The 16,682-nt window shown below is 34.1% G+C and overlaps 1 protein-coding gene across 1 annotated transcript in view; it reads left to right on the top strand.

Annotated features, from left to right (window-relative positions):
• LOC145298400 (atrial natriuretic peptide receptor 1-like) overlaps positions 1-16,682 on the top strand; it is a 186,640-nt gene that overhangs the window by 163,521 nt on the left and 6,437 nt on the right. The window contains exons 21-22 of the mRNA XM_080144315.1: positions 8,698-8,781; positions 10,551-10,642. Of these exons, the coding sequence (XP_080000441.1) occupies positions 8,698-8,781; positions 10,551-10,642 (176 nt within the window). The remainder of the gene's footprint in view (positions 1-8,697; positions 8,782-10,550; positions 10,643-16,682) is intronic.

Raw genomic sequence — 16,682 nt, 5'->3', positions numbered from 1 at the left:
CCGAGAGCTCCTAAAGTATAGTTTATAGCAGTCCGTTAAATTTCCATATTTCTCCAAATATTATTTTGGGTTGGTCTTTCGTGGATGTTTTTGTCTGGTGAATTTTATTCCTCTTTATTTGGCTGGCGAAAAACTGTATTTTTTCAGCGGAGGCTCTTGTGATGGACATTGTCCAATGCTGGAGTAGTTCAACTGTGTTCAAATCTAGGTTCTGTTATCTGTAGGGGTTAGCGTCTAGATGGAACGCTTAGCTTGTAGTCGGAGGGGGTAGGATAGGGATGGGGAAATGCCTGTATGGGTGACGGGGTGGGTTTGGCTGAATCGGGGGAGCTTTTCTTAGGTTATATTTTCGGTACATTTAAAAGTTTTAATGTAATACTACTGGGTGGAGGGTTTAGTGTAAATCTAATACGCTGATTTTTAAATAATTTCTTATTGGAGGGGGGGGGCTCGGCAGTGGGGTTTAGGGGTGGTGGTTAGATAGTTCTAAATTTAGGTTTTAAGTCTTTAGCCCTGTGAGGTGGTTTCTAAGCTATATTTTCATTGGGCCTGAAACGGAAATAAAGGCTCTGGAACGTCTAAGGTTTGGACCGACAGGTGTTTAGGGCACCACAGCCTGGACCCAGTAATCAGGAGATGTGCAGGACTGTGGAAGGTTCATAGAAGTGACCGTCCGTCACGTGTTGCTAGTGGTGCTCATGTCTGCCTCATTTGAGCCAGAGATGTATTAAGTAATGGCAATACTTGAAAACGAGTTTGCTGCCATCGTGTATGTATGTATGTATGTATGTATGTATTTTAGGTGTCAGGTCATGTCATATGCTACTGGTACCATGTAACCCAGTACTACCTGCCTCATGGTCGGGTCACCGGCGACTAAACTGGTTCCCCCACCAGACTTTTTGGTGAGGAGGGCGGCTAGTCTCCCTGTAGGATTAAAAACAAGACCTTCCAAAGGGCGAATGAACTAGGTGTCAGGTCATGTCATATGCTACTGGTACCATGTAACCCAGTACTACCTGCCTCATGGTCGAGTCACCGGCGGAAATAAAGGCTCTGGAACGTCTAAGGTTTGGACCGACAGGTGTTTAGGGCACCACAGCCTGGACCCAGTAATCAGGAGATGTGCAGGACTGTGGAAGGTTCATAGAAGTGACCGTCCGTCACGTGTTGCTAGTGGTGCTCATGTCTGCCTCATTTGAGCCAGAGATGTATTAAGTAATGGCAATACTTGAAAACGAGTTTGCTACCATCGTGTATGTATGTATGTATGTATGTATGTATTTTAGGTGTCAGGTCATGTCATATGCTACTGGTACCATGTAACCCAGTACTACCTGCCTCATGGTCGGGTCACCGGCGACTAAACTGGTTCCCCCACCAGACTTTTTGGTGAGGAGGGCGGCTAGTCTCCCTGTAGGATTAAAAACAAGACCTTCCAAAGGGCGAATGAACTAGGTGTCAGGTCATGTCATATGCTACTGGTACCATGTAACCCAGTACTACCTGCCTCATGGTCGAGTCACCGGCGACTAAACTGGTTCCCCCACCAGACTTGTTTGGTGAGGAGGGCGGCTAGTCTCCCTGGAGGATTAAAAACAAGACCTTCCAAAGGGCAAATGAACTCTTTTTCTGGGTCAACGGCCAACTAGCACCGTGTATATTTGTGTGTATGTGTATTGGGGTAGAGAGGGTTCCCGTAAGCCGTGGTGAAGGCAACCTTTCTAGGAGAAGCAAATCTCTGATTTAAAGAATCATAAAGCGGGAGACCAGTACCCGCATTAAGCTGGTCTGCAGTTTAATTTGTTGCTGGCTATCTTGCTCTTGCTTGTTGCTGGATCTCAACATTTTGAACCGAGAGAGAGACTTAGCTGTCGTACAAAGCTAAGACTCTGTAAAATCATCTTTGTATAGATACTCCCTCAGGCATTTGGGCTCATGGATTTTAAATGTCTGAGGGAGTGGCACTCGTCTGACAAGACGTTGCAATCATCATGTATGTATGTATGTGTGTATGTATGCATACATGTGTGTATGTATGTATGTATGTATACATGTGTGTGTGTATGTATATACATAATTAAATAAAAGATTGTTGATTTTATTTCTTTTCATTTTTTAAATTTTTTTATTAGCGATTCTGTGGTATTTTTTTCTATTTTCTTTTCGCTACCTGAGCGCTATTAAGAAAGAAGTTATCTACCCTTTGTTTACATTTTAGTCGCCCCACATTTTAGGGGTGTATTGTTTGTAATTATTTATTTATTATTTAAATACTTTTATGTAAATACTAGCATGAGTACCCAGCGTTGCCTGGGTTTACATACAGTTCCGTTTGGAACACACCTGCTACACTAATCATTTTCATCATGGGTAACATGGATACCCTCACAACAATTCCATAAATAAAAGAACGGATAAAAACATGTAAATTTAATCGTTCCTTAAAAGAAGAAGTACCTGATAACCTCTCCACCAGATATTTCGGCAGAATGGATACAGATAGAAGAAACTATTTCCCGGATATTGAGTACTATAAATACCCACCCTAAAAATAAATAATTAGAAATAAATCATTAGAACTTTTGTTTCACTAAAGATAACAGCGAATGCTCGTGTGATCGCAAAAATAAATAAATAAATAAATAAATAAATAAAAATAACCAAGTAGATAGAACTCCTAAAAATGAAGATCTATCAACAATTAATTTCAAAACAATTAAATTAAATTTTTCATCATTTTATGCTTCTAATGTAATCTCCCTCCAAAATAACAAAAATGAATTTGTCATATGTTGGGGTTCATTTTGTTTATAAAAGTGTAAGGTGAAAGTACAGAATGGTGTCATAAAAATTAATTAAATTTATAATTATTTTATGTTTCAAATGTAATTCCCACGCCCACCAAACAAAAAAACTGTATTTGTCATGTTTTGCCCCATCCATCTCGATCGCTAAATTTGAAAAAAAAAATGCTAGAGATGATATATCTCGTTGAATGCTGTGGCCAAAAATGGGTATTCATTTTACGTTAAATTTATATAGAAAAGTGATCCCCCACTTTAAAATGTTAATTTTCTTTTTTTCGAAATTACTTCTTTCATATTATTTATAAAGATTTTTTAAACGTATTAGGGCCCAAAAAAAGTAGGTCCTAATTTTTTTAGGTGTTAAAAGACGCTGAGTCACGTCGTAAAAATTTACCTTTTTTTTATTAGAAATTAAAGTTTGTAATCGATGAGATTAACGTGAAAAAAAAAGAAAGAAAAGTGTAAATTGTGGAATTCAGAGGGGGGCAGTAGATCCTATTTTTTTAGGTATTAAACAACGATGGGTCACATCGTAAAATTTGCGATTTCTGTATAGCTGTTTAAAGAATAATAACAACAAACAAATGAAATGATCGGAAGATTCTAAGGGGCAAATAACTCTAAAAGTTTTTTAAAAATTCGATGTTGAAATAATAATTCCCCAAAATATAAATATGTTATGGATATAATTAATGTTTAAAATGTATTAAAAACAATTTTAAATAAAACACTGAAAACAATTCTCTCGCTAGAAACATTAATTAAGATACCGCTATTTAATAAAATCGATTTTTCTTAATGTCATATGCAAATGACATAATCTTTTTATTGTATCTAGTTTCCAAGAATGATTCTATATATAGAAATAAATGAAAGAGTAAAGTAAGGAAACTTTTGTATATATTAATCAAATTGTGAACAAACAAACAAACAGACAGGATTACGGATTTATATATGTAATAGATTATTACGTGCATAAAAATAAGTTATGCACAAACATGCATACACCCTGCTGGGGTGTTATGATTTAATATGTTCTTTTTTTTTTGTTTTGTTTTTAAATCTCCTAAATATAGTTTCATGGTAAATAACTGATGACAACTGAAACAACATTAGGACTAGTGTGAATTCGTCAAAGCGAAATCATGCAACGATTGCAGGAGAATAAATTCACTTACGAAGGAATTTGTTAATCGGGAACATATGAAAATAAACAATGACGAAATATATACGTAAGCAAAAGTTCATATATACCCGTATATAAATATATATATAATGTATTTATATACGGGTATATATGAACTTTGAGCACTCTTTTGGTAGACACACTTAATAATTACTACCAATACAATATCTACGCTCCTTTACAGTCGAGCACTCTACTTCGTGTCTCCGAAATAACAAACATGGAAAAGATCAACTTTGAAGTTTCACTTAAAAACATTCCAATACCAAAGAAAAAAGATTACATACTTACTAGTTATAAATTGGAAATGTTTGAGTTGAAACAGCAAGAGATGTCTTTGGCCTGACGAAGCGATTCCCTTACCGGGTTTTCGCCGAAACATGTATGCCTATATGTAGCCATTTGGTTGGATACTAAATTAACTTATTTTGGCTCTGTCTAAACATTGAGCACTCTTTTGGTAGACACACTTAATAATTACTACCAATACTATATATATATATATATATATATGTGTGTGTGTGTGTGTGTGTGTGTGTGTGTGTGTGTGCGTGTGTTTGCGCGTGCATATATATATATATATATATATATATATATATATACATATAACAAAATAACAAATCCTTCATAAATAAATGAAAAAAATTCCTTTGTAAGTGAATTTATTCTCCTGCAATGCATCGATGATATCTTTGAAGACGTTGTGCCCACTTTTGGGAGTTTGGAACATTTAGCTCGATTCGGACTTGAATGAAAGGACCCGGAACGACTTGGAGACGGCACACGCGTACTGGGACTGACCATCTTAAGAGAGCACGGTGTCCTCCTGCGCTGGAAACAAAGAAACGCAATCGCAGAAATTCCCAATATCATAACACGACGAACTGTATTTTCCTTGAGTTGAAAGCTTGCAGGACACCCCCCAGTCTGTGTGTGGTTGCGTGTGGCATGCCGAGTAATAAAGAGAAGAGCCTGTTCGATCACAAACGACTGGAACGATAAGGTGTCAGACACCCTACTCCGACATATGATGTGCCAGACGGTAGATGCAGTAAAACGGAACGATCCTGCTTATGGGAACTGGTGCGTGGACAGTCGCGAACTGACCGTATGGGTTGATGCCAGCGCGCTAGCAATCGAAATAGCGTTAGAAAGAGACGGAACTGTAGTGGAGGACGCTTGTTGACTGCAACTTGAGAACGATGCGCAGCATACTAATCTGGCTGAATTGGATGCCGTGTTGAAGGGAATTAACTTGTCACTCCAGTGGCAGACTAAGGTGTTGCACCTTAACACTGACTCTGCCTATGTGCACGATTGGGTGTCAGAAACTCTCAGCGGAAAAGCACGAGTTCATACGAACCATTGAGATGCCCATTAGAAGACGACTGAATACTCTCAAAGAATTAGTGAGGGAATATGAGCTCTCAGTAGAGACATTCACAACATGGCCGATCAATTGACACGCGTACCACAACGATGGTTCAATGCCATGAAGAAGGATGCAGGACCCGAGCCACTGATTGGTGCAGTGCAGGTTGCTGAGCTGGACGCGGTCCAGACCATGTCCATTCAAAGGAACAGTGGACATCCAGGAGTGCGACGCATCACGTATTTCGCTCGGAGAGTTTGCTCTGCAACAACAAAGGCAGCAGTGAGATTGGCAATACGAACTTGCGTCGAATGCCAATCTATAGATCCAGCGCCAGTTCACTGGAAGAAAGGAAAGTTAGAGGTGAGCAGTGATTGGCAACGGTTGGGAATGGACATTACACACTACGATGCTTACCATTTCCTTACTATCACTGGTTATGGGCCGTTGCGGTTTTCAGTGTGGATGCAATTAGTACGACAGGGCTCGGCAACTAATTCGCGAGCTGGAAGTGATCTTTTTTTACCGTGGCCCCTCTCGCGAACTACTGACAGATAATGACACAGCTTTCCGCAGCAAAGAATTCAAGGCGTTTACAGATGAATGGGGCGTGAACTTGAGATTTCGTTATGCACATGCCCTATATGGGAACGGCATAGCAGAGCGATGCCATCGCACTGTGAAACAGATCGCGACTAGAATGCACTGTTCAATATTAAAGGCAACGTGACTCTAAAAGACGACGAGTCATCTTTGACCTCACCAGCCAATGCCATATACTGGTACGAGGTCCAGGTGAAAGGAATCGACGTTATGCCACCAGTAGTAGGTCCATACCGAGTTGGAGACTACGTGTGGGTGAAGGCTCCAGACAATCGATGTACTACGAGGTTAGGACAGGGTCGGGTAACCGAGATAATCAGTTCACAATCCGTCTTAGTGGATGGGATACCCCGACATGTGAAGGACCATCGTGTACTCTCGTCAGAAGATTCCGAATGCACAATATTCTTGAAGCGCATGTCGGAAAATCTTATATCCCATGACGAAACAGAGTCAGAAGATGGTCATGGGGCAGGAGTAGACGACACACGTGCTCCTGAGGAAGCCCACAGTTCTGAAGAGGCCCGACAATTGCAACGAAGCACCCAACAAAGACGACCACCGCCGGGATGTAGCCTATGTGATCATCAGATCACGGGAAGGGGGGTGTAACAGAACTGAATAACACTGAGGTTACAAAATGATGTGCACAAGAATCACCGCCATTTAAACCCAGAATTCGTTGAGTACAACAAAAAGAAGAAAGAGATGCAAATCGCGGTACTGTCGCAATTAAGAGGCTGTATATAAGGACGTTTTTTTTTGTGTACGAAAGGGTCGGAATGTAATCGAGATTTTGTGACGACGACGACGACGACGACGACGACAACGACGAGTTGAGAAATCAAGAGTAGATTGGTTTACGCAATTGGAGTTATTTTTTTATTTTTTATTTTTTATTTTTATTTATTTATTTAATAATAATAATAATAATAATAATAATAATAATAATAATAATAATAATAATAATAATAATAATAATAATTTTTTGTGCGCGTTAACACGAACGACGGGTTTTTTCTCCGAGTTAAAACATTAATTTCAACACTTCACTAAGCCAAAAGGCAATTCAGACCAGCTGCATTACAGCCAATAAGGTATTGAAAATACACGTTTTCGCGATAGAGATTCCATGCACTGGTAGAAGATTAATGCTGATATAGAAAACATGATCAAGAAATGTTCAATATGCCAGAAAACCCTTCCAGCACAACCAAGGAAAACTTTCAGCCACATGACATCCCCAACAGAACATGGGAAATTGTCAACACTGATTTGTTTCCCTGTAATGATAAAAAAATGCATTATTTTTGATTACTGCAGGAAATTTCCAATTATACGGAAAATGACTGGCCTGATTACAAGTAATATGCTCCTCTCGTTAATGAAACAGATTTTCTCTGAACATCGTATTCTCATCAGAGTTGTTAGTGACAATAAACCATAATATTCTAGTGAAGCATTCAAAGAATTTGCTCAACAATAGCAATTCGATCACATAACAGCATTTGTAAAGTTTCTAAGATCGAATGGTTTTATTGAACAACAAAATTCAAATAGTCCAAAAAACTAAAACCAAAGCAAGCAGAAAAATTCTAACTTAGCAATTTTGTGCCTATTAGCAAGACCAATAAACAGCGGCTTTCGGGTCGGGATCACAGTGTAGTGTCTGTTCTGATCCTGCACTTTACCTTTTTTGTCTTCGGTCAGTGTAGACGAAATCATTCATGTCGAAGACAATTTTATTTTTGTTCCTATCCAGAGTGCCACTTTTTAGGAAGATGGGTTTCTCCCACATTAAAAACCGACCTTGTGTCTAATTCTGCCCTCGTAGGGAGGCAAGTAAATAGGAACACCAATTAACTACAAATGTCCAAGCCCCGCTGAACGTTTAAACAATCGCATTATAAGATTGTACATAATTGCGAAAATTCCAAACCAAAACTTTTCCAACCCTGGCCACATGCATGAACGACTAGAAGATAGACAGGATATGCAGAAAATGTATTATGATTGAACAGTCTATGATTTACTAGTGCTTGTCCCTGGACAATATGTATGTATGCTTGATAACCAAACGGGGAAATGGAAACCAGCAACGGTTCTGAGTAAACGTGCAGAACCAAGATCATGCATGGCTCTTTAAAAAGATAAAAACAGGATCGAAATGAGAGCAGATGGAATAGACACCCATAAACGGGTTCATTTCAATGATCACATCACCTCATCACAAAGTGGACACACTAACACAAACAATATCTCACACCAATTAACCTGAAAACAATAAACACGTAGCACAGCAAGACGTGGTCGTGATAGGCCAGAAAGATACAATCAACAAATGTACTACTGTACCCAATTATCTGAACAGTGTTTTCTTTTCTATCCGATAAGGTGGGTGTAGCAATATCATGCAACATACGCGCAATAAATGTAGCCGCTTGGCGTAGGAATGGTGAACACCGTCTGGTACGCTTAGACATGGGTTAAAAAACGCGCGCGTCTCCTCTTATGTATATTAAATAAATCTTTAATCATAAACGATGTCTGTTACAATTCAGCATGCCTCGATAAAACAATATTATTACAGTTATCTAGTGTTTTAAGTTTAGAAAAAAAATCGTTTTTGCTTCTATGTTTTCAATCCCTAATATTACCAAGTACCGAACTCCTACCATGAAATGAAAAATATACACAACTATAAATGTGTGTGTTTTCCCCGTTAGGTGTCGTTGGTTTAACAATGCCGAGGTATTGCGTCTTTGGTGATACCGTAAATACGGCTTCTCGGATGGAATCAAGTGGAAAAGGTATGTCATAATTTCTTCTTTTTTTTCTGTTTCAGTTATTTCCTTTTGTTTAACAAGTGATATTTATATTATTCAATTGTTAAAACAGTTATCCCTATCTTGATGTTACGTTCACAAATTTTCGATACAGTGATATATATATATATTATGTATAAATGGGGAATAAACGCATGTAAACGAACCTAATCCAGTTTCAAATCCATGTTATGTTCTTTGATCACAAATATAATATATATATATATATATATATATATATATATATATATATATACATATATATACATATATATATATATATATATATATATATATATATATATATATATATATATATATATATATATATATAATTCAAATTCTCTAAAAATAAAAAAAACATTAACCTGTAAAGCGGGTATACAGGATTTTTCCTTATCCGACAAGTACTACAGATAAACTACAAAGACCTTATGCAATTCTTCTCATCAGAGGAAAGGTTAGCAAAATATACATTAAATTTTGCAGGTTAATGCATTAAAAATAAACTACAAAAATTGAATTGAATTATATTTGCCTAAAAATATTTTTAACAGTTTGTGAAAGTTTAGAAACAAACAAAAAATAAGTATAAAAGGATATGGTACAAATCCATTGAATGAGGAGGTAAAATCAAGGAAGGACAGACTAGGGAAAAGGTAAGATTTCATTGAATACGAACAACAATGACGTTGCAAACTCAATTATATTTTTTTAAAAATCTATAATATGAAAAAGAATTTTATAAATAATGAAATCGGTTTAATAATTGCTTCATTTTATAGAAGGCAAAAGATTGTCTGAATGAATGAGTCGGATTTTGGTTGTAGATGATGATGGGTGAAATAAACTCTGATAAAGAGGTTCCCAATCTTTCTCTAACATCTCAGAAAAATCGCAAAAATATTAAACCTTATTTTCAAACATAAACTAAGGAATATTTTGTATGTAATTTAAAATAAACAGGAAATTTTGGCTATCTTATTAAAAATCAGTAAAAAAGGAATTTCATTTCGCGTTTATTTTATTAACTGTTCGAGTTAATTACCAATAACAGATCGTTTCTGTGTGTTTTATGAGTTTTTTTATCTCAATAAACTAAAATCGATCCTCGCCTTCTTTGAATGCCCTAGTTTTATTCAAGTGTATTTTGTGGAGAAAAATATGAGGTTAGTTTTGGGATAAGTTTGCAGCTTTCAAGTTCCAGTTTTGCTTGACAAGACAGAAACGAAAATAATTTTTATGTAATGACTTTTACATAAGAAAAGAAAAGGATAAAAAATGAAAGATTTGCAAATTAGTTGTAATTTTTTAATTTATCCGAAACAATGCCTGAATAACTCCATTCTTATTCCAAGTTATGCTTTTTTTTCGTTACGGATTTTACTTGAACGAAAAAAACAAAAAACAAGCAAAACTCTTTCGTTCTCTGATGGACCTAATACGGTTCAAAATTAATAAGAAGTGTTTCAATTTTAAAAACAGGAAAAGAAAAACGAAATTTGAATAACTTTTTCTTTTTAAATTTTTTGCATCTTAACGTGTTTCAAAAACAGTTGTTTGTTTATGCAAAGTGTTTTTTCGATATTTAACTGTTTCTTAGCCATTTTTTCTTAGTCATTGTTTCTTAGGCATTGCTTGAAATTACACCCAATTTTTCTTGATACAAGAACACTAAAAAATGTCTGTGTTTAGATTTGTATATATTTATCGCATGGTTTATTGAAGTTAGAGTAAACATATTTTTTCAAAAGGATTACGGATTCACATCAGTGAATCAACAAGAGATGCCTTGATGAAGATCGGCGGATACGTTGTTTCTTTACGCGGGGAGACCCCAATAAAGGTGAGTCCATTTTATTTGCCAGTCCTATTAGGAAAACGTATTTAAGTGCATCCGGGTAAAAACAGGATTACTTTGTAATGCGTTCTATTCACCGTCTAAGGACAACTAGTATATGCACAAATAAAGTGTTCTTGGCTAAAAATAACGAATTTCTCCACAATGGGAAAATTAAAGAAATGGATTTATGGAAACATGAAAGCATGCAAATAGTAAACGTAAATATTTACTTTGTTTTACATAAACAAGCGCCACACACACACCCATATATATATATATATATATATATATATATATATATATATATATATATATATATATATATATATATTTATAAAATATATATATATATATATATTTATAAAATATATATATATATATATTTATAAAATATATATATATATATATATTTATAAAATATATATATATATTTATAAAATATATATATATATTTATAAAATATATATATATATATTTATAAAATATATATATATATATTTATAAAATATATATATATATATTTATAAAATATATATATTTATAAAATATATATATATATATATTTATAAAATATATATATATATATATATATTTATAAAATATATATATATATATTTATAATATATATATATATATATATATTTATAAAATATATATATATATATTTATAATATATATATATATATATATATATATTTATAAAATATATATATATATATATTTATAAAATATATATATATATATATTTATAAAATATATATATATATATATTTATAAAATATATATATATATATATATTTATAAAATATATATATATATATATATATATATTTATAAAATATATATATATATATTTATAAAATATATATATATTTATAAAATATATATATATATATATTTATAAAATATATATATATATATATATTTATAATATATATATATATATATATTTATAAAATATATATATATATATATATTTATAAAATATATATATATATTTATAAAATATATATATATATATATATATATATATTTATAATATATATATATATATTTATAATAGATATATATATATATATATATATTTATAAAATATATATATATATATTTATAAAATATATATATATATATATTTATAAAATATATATATATATATATATATTTATAAAATATATATATATATATATATATTTATAAAATATATATATATATATTTATAAAATATATATATATATATTTATAAAATATATATATATATTTATAAAATATATATATATATATATATATTTATAAAATATATATGGCGATTAAGCTACACTGAATATTCCGCGTTTCATCCACTCTAGGATTATTCAGGCTTATCAATCCTAGAGTGGATGAAACGGATGAAACAGTGTAGCTTAATCGCCATATATATTTTATAACTTACTAACTAGCTCTACCTACGTATTGAGCACTGTTAAAGAAAATACTTAAAGTGTACGCATAAATTTATACTTTCGTATATTAATTTTATGTGAGTAAATGAAGTACTTATATATATAAAGATAGCATAACAAAACGAAACGATAATTGCAACTTCTCTCCCAATTTTTTGGATTTTGTAATCCTGACCATATACCGTTATTTTCTTTTAGAATTAATAAGTGCTTTTCGTTCTGATGGATTAAGAACGAAATAAATTCAATATTTGACATAATAATCCTGAGTGATTTTACGCTAGGAAACAAGTGCTGTCAAGAATTGTGCCTGTCAACGTATTCAAGGAAATAAACTGTAAGATCGTCAACATCTTGAAATCTGGAATATATAAACTTATGATTTTTATATGCTCTGTAGTTACTTCGAGCTTTATAAATAAAATAATGTATGAATAAAAGATGAAATATAAATGAATAAACATATTTCTCTGTTTATATATATATATATATATATATATATATATATATATATATATATATATATATATATATATATATATTACTCCATGACTGACTGGGATAGCTTCCGTACATTTATATCAGATCTATCTCTGCCTTCCATGTTTAAAAAAGGATGTTCCTCTATGGTATCAAACCTGACGGAATAGTTATTTGAAGGTATAGACCGTTTCATACGCTCGAAAAATTTCCAGCAAAACCCTAACAGCCAACAGTGGTTCTCTCCAGAATATGCCGCTGCCATTGCACGCAGAAATCACTTTTTCCATTGCTTCCAACGTAACAGATGTACTGAGACTAAAGCCGCCAGCAACCTCTGTGAAAAAGAATGCAAGCGTTGTATGCTCAGTTCGTCAATTCCAAAGTAGCTGAGCAGCGGCTAGGGTCCCATCAGTTTTGGCACAAAAAAAAACAAAAAAAAACACAACAGAATCCTGAACAAAAGTGTGCTCTATGCCAACTATCATCAATGGACCTGAGGTAATCTCGTCAGCATCAGACAAAGCCAAACATTTTGACAAAATCTTTGCAGCTAATTCTACCCTTTACAACTAAGGCCGCCAACCTCCAGTATTTCCTCATGTATCTGAAAACCCGCTATACGACATACAAATATCTGTACGTGATGTTGCCAAGCTAATAAAAAACCATTATTCTAGTAAAGCAACTAACCCTGACGGCATTCCAATTATAGAGCCCAAAAAGCTTCAACCAGAACTAGCGCCCATACTTACAAAGTTATTTAAGCGTCGTCTTAAGGAGAAATTCTTGGAAAATCTCATCAATATGACCTGTATTTAAGAATTCAGGTGATCGCTCATCTCCCTCTCAGTACAGACCAAGAAGTCTCCTGTGCATCATGAGTAAGCTGCTGGAATCTGTTAAATAGACAAGTAGTCAACCATCACAGCAAAAATAACCTTAGTGATGTGCAATATGGTTTTAATTCTGCTAGATCTACAGTAGACGTACTTACAGTTATATCTCATAGGATTAGAGAATCTCTCGACGGAGGCTTCCTCTCTAGAGCAATTGTTCTTGAGATATCAAAGGCTTTTGATAAGGTATGGCATAAAGGTCTACTTCACAAGCTCTCCAGCTATGGAATAGATGGAAATGTCTTAATTAAATCATTTCTTTCTGATAGGTTTATAAGAGTAGGGGTTGATAGGCAGAAATCAGAAGCTCACAGTATTAATGCTGGAGTCCCTCATAGGTCCATCCTGGACCCAACTCTCTTCCTGATCTACATTAATGATCTTCCAAATCACATTCTTACATCTTTCGTAGACATTTACGCTGATGACACTACAATCTATGGTAGCACATCAAAGACCGTAAATGACCAAGTTTTCTCGGATTCTCTCTCCTCTGATCTTAAGCATGTGGTACAATGGGGAAAGAGGTGGCTTGTTACTTTTAATGCATCTAAAACCAAGCTTCTATCTTTACACCATCTAGGCTCTGACACCAATCTGGTATCGGTTGATATTAATGGCTCTCGCCTTGGGGAGGCTTCATGTTTTGACGGGATTCTGGGTTTGACCTTTACTCTTGACCTGAAATTGAACACGTATATCAAATCCATTGCCAAGGTCCCTGGAAAAATGGTGGGATCCTTCTACCACTCCAGTAGATATCTCACTGCTGATGCAATTCTCTACCTATATAAAAACCAGGTACAGCCAAGGATGGAGTACTATTTCCACATTTTTGCAGGAGCTGCTAGAAGCAGCTTATCTTGCCTTGACAGAGTTCAAAATAGACTTCATAGCCTAGTGGGGGATGTCCTTTTCTCTTTCCTGCAACCTCTTTCTCACAGAAGAGACGTTGCAAGCCTGTCTCTGCTTTATCATTATTTTCATGGCAAGTGCTTGTCTGAGCTTCAATCTGTCTCCCCCCGCCAAACTTTCATGAAAAACACTCGTCTAGCCAAAACCACTATCAACAATTTCCCAGACTCTTTATCTGTGCCTAAACGTAAATGTAGATTCCATGAACGAAGCTTCTTTCTTAGAACTGCACGCCTGTGAAACTCTCTTCTGATTGCCTGCTTTCCAGCTGACTACAATCTGATTCTCTTCAAGTTCAACATAAAAAAGTCTTTGATGAACCGTCCCCCTAAGTAATCCAATTTACAAAATTTCCACTACTTATGTTTACTACGCTATAATCACATTGACTAATGTATACCCATTAACCCTTATCCTCACGTGGCCTCCAGGCTTTGATAAGTGCTGATTCCTGTGTACAATTTTTTTTTAAATAAAAAATATCAATAAGAAGACTTGCGAAATTCAATACTGATATCCTCCCCGAGTGCCTGGTCTACTTGAATCTCCACTTTATTGGTTCTCTCATTAAAGGATTTTCTAATAGAATCAGGTTCGCTGTCTCGCTGCTATTATGCGGAACAACCCCGTATGGTTTTCGATACTAGGACTGCTTTCCCAGCCTTTCAGAAAGATGTTATTCCCACACTAGATAAAACTTTAGTAATCTATGAATTTAAATGTCAGTATCAAGTTGACTATGTGGGTCGAACTCTTCGGCGGTTGGGAGTCAGAGTGGCACAACATTTAACGTTTCCATTAGCCCCAGAATTTAAAAATAATTGTTAGCGAGCGCATCCGGATGTTTAATGAATACATCCGGGCGTTTTCAGAGCATATCCGGGCACTCGCCTATTTACGAATCAGCAATTGGGTAGCATTTTCTAGACAATAAAGGCTGTGTTGAGGTGTATCCGGATAGTTCTTTCCGTATCATACACTAAGCCCGCTCCAAATCGAGGTATTCTATGTGACAATACGGAGACCTTCGTTCTGCATCCAAAAGCGCTCTTATAAATTAAAATTTAAGAGCTCTAACCAAATTGCCTACATCTCATCAATATATTACGATTTAGTTTTGCAATTACACGCAGATATGACGTCATCTGCCGTTTCCCCTTGTAATATTGCCGATAGTGTTCTAGTTCTTTCTTCCATATTATTTTTTCTCTTTCCCTCATTCGACTATTTATTTAAATGTTGTTTGCTGATGTTTTATTTGAAACGTTATTTAACGACGATTTATTTATTCGAAATGACTTTTTTTGTGGTAGCTAGATTGTAAATGTACTGTAAACTGTTCATAAAGCAAAAATATATTTTCATCGAGCGTATTATTCATGACAGTTTTGACATTTATCAGACATATACCTTAAAGGTATAATTTCATATCAACTCAGAATACATACACACACACATATACATAGATACATAAATATATGCATATATATATATATATATATATATATATATATATATATATATATATATATATATATATATACATGCATATACATACGTATATGTATGTATGTGTATATTTATTTATTTATTTAAATTTTTTTTCCTTGAGTGACGGCAAACTATGGATATCCCCTGTAAGAGTGCCTGGGTGTGAAATTTTTGTGGCAACAATTGTACAATCTCCAACCACACCTCTTGATTCGGTGTTAAATACCAGTTGCAATTGGAGGTTCGGGGCGTCTGGAAACAATGCAGAGATAAGCGGAGAGCACATACAGCACCTAGAATTCCAAAAGGGTCACCCAGGTTCAATGTTGATTAACTTTGGTGATGTTACGAGAACTGGTGTCACGTGATTATGCCGTGATTACACACGCGCACACACACACACACACACACACACACATATATATATATATATATACATACACACACACATATATATATATGTAGAGTATATAATATGTATATAATATGTATGTATATATGTATGCATGTATATATGCATGCATGTATATAATAGGTATGCATGTATATAATAGGTATGCATGTATGTAATATGTACGTATGTATGTAATATGTACGTATGTATGTAATATGTACGTATGTATGTAATATGTATGTAATATGTACATATGTATGTAATATGTACATATGTATGTAATATGTACGTATGTAATATGTACATATGTATGTAATATGTACGTATGTAATATGTACATATGTATGTAATATGTACGTATGTACATATGTATGTAATATGTACGTATGTACATATGTATGTAATATGTACGTATGTAATATGTA

This window comes from Euprymna scolopes, chromosome 2, assembly GCF_053919585.1.
Source record: "Euprymna scolopes isolate OS-2025 chromosome 2, ASM5391958v1, whole genome shotgun sequence".
Taxonomy (NCBI): Eukaryota; Metazoa; Mollusca; class Cephalopoda; order Sepiida; family Sepiolidae; genus Euprymna; species Euprymna scolopes.
This window is presented reverse-complemented; position numbering and strand designations above follow the sequence as displayed.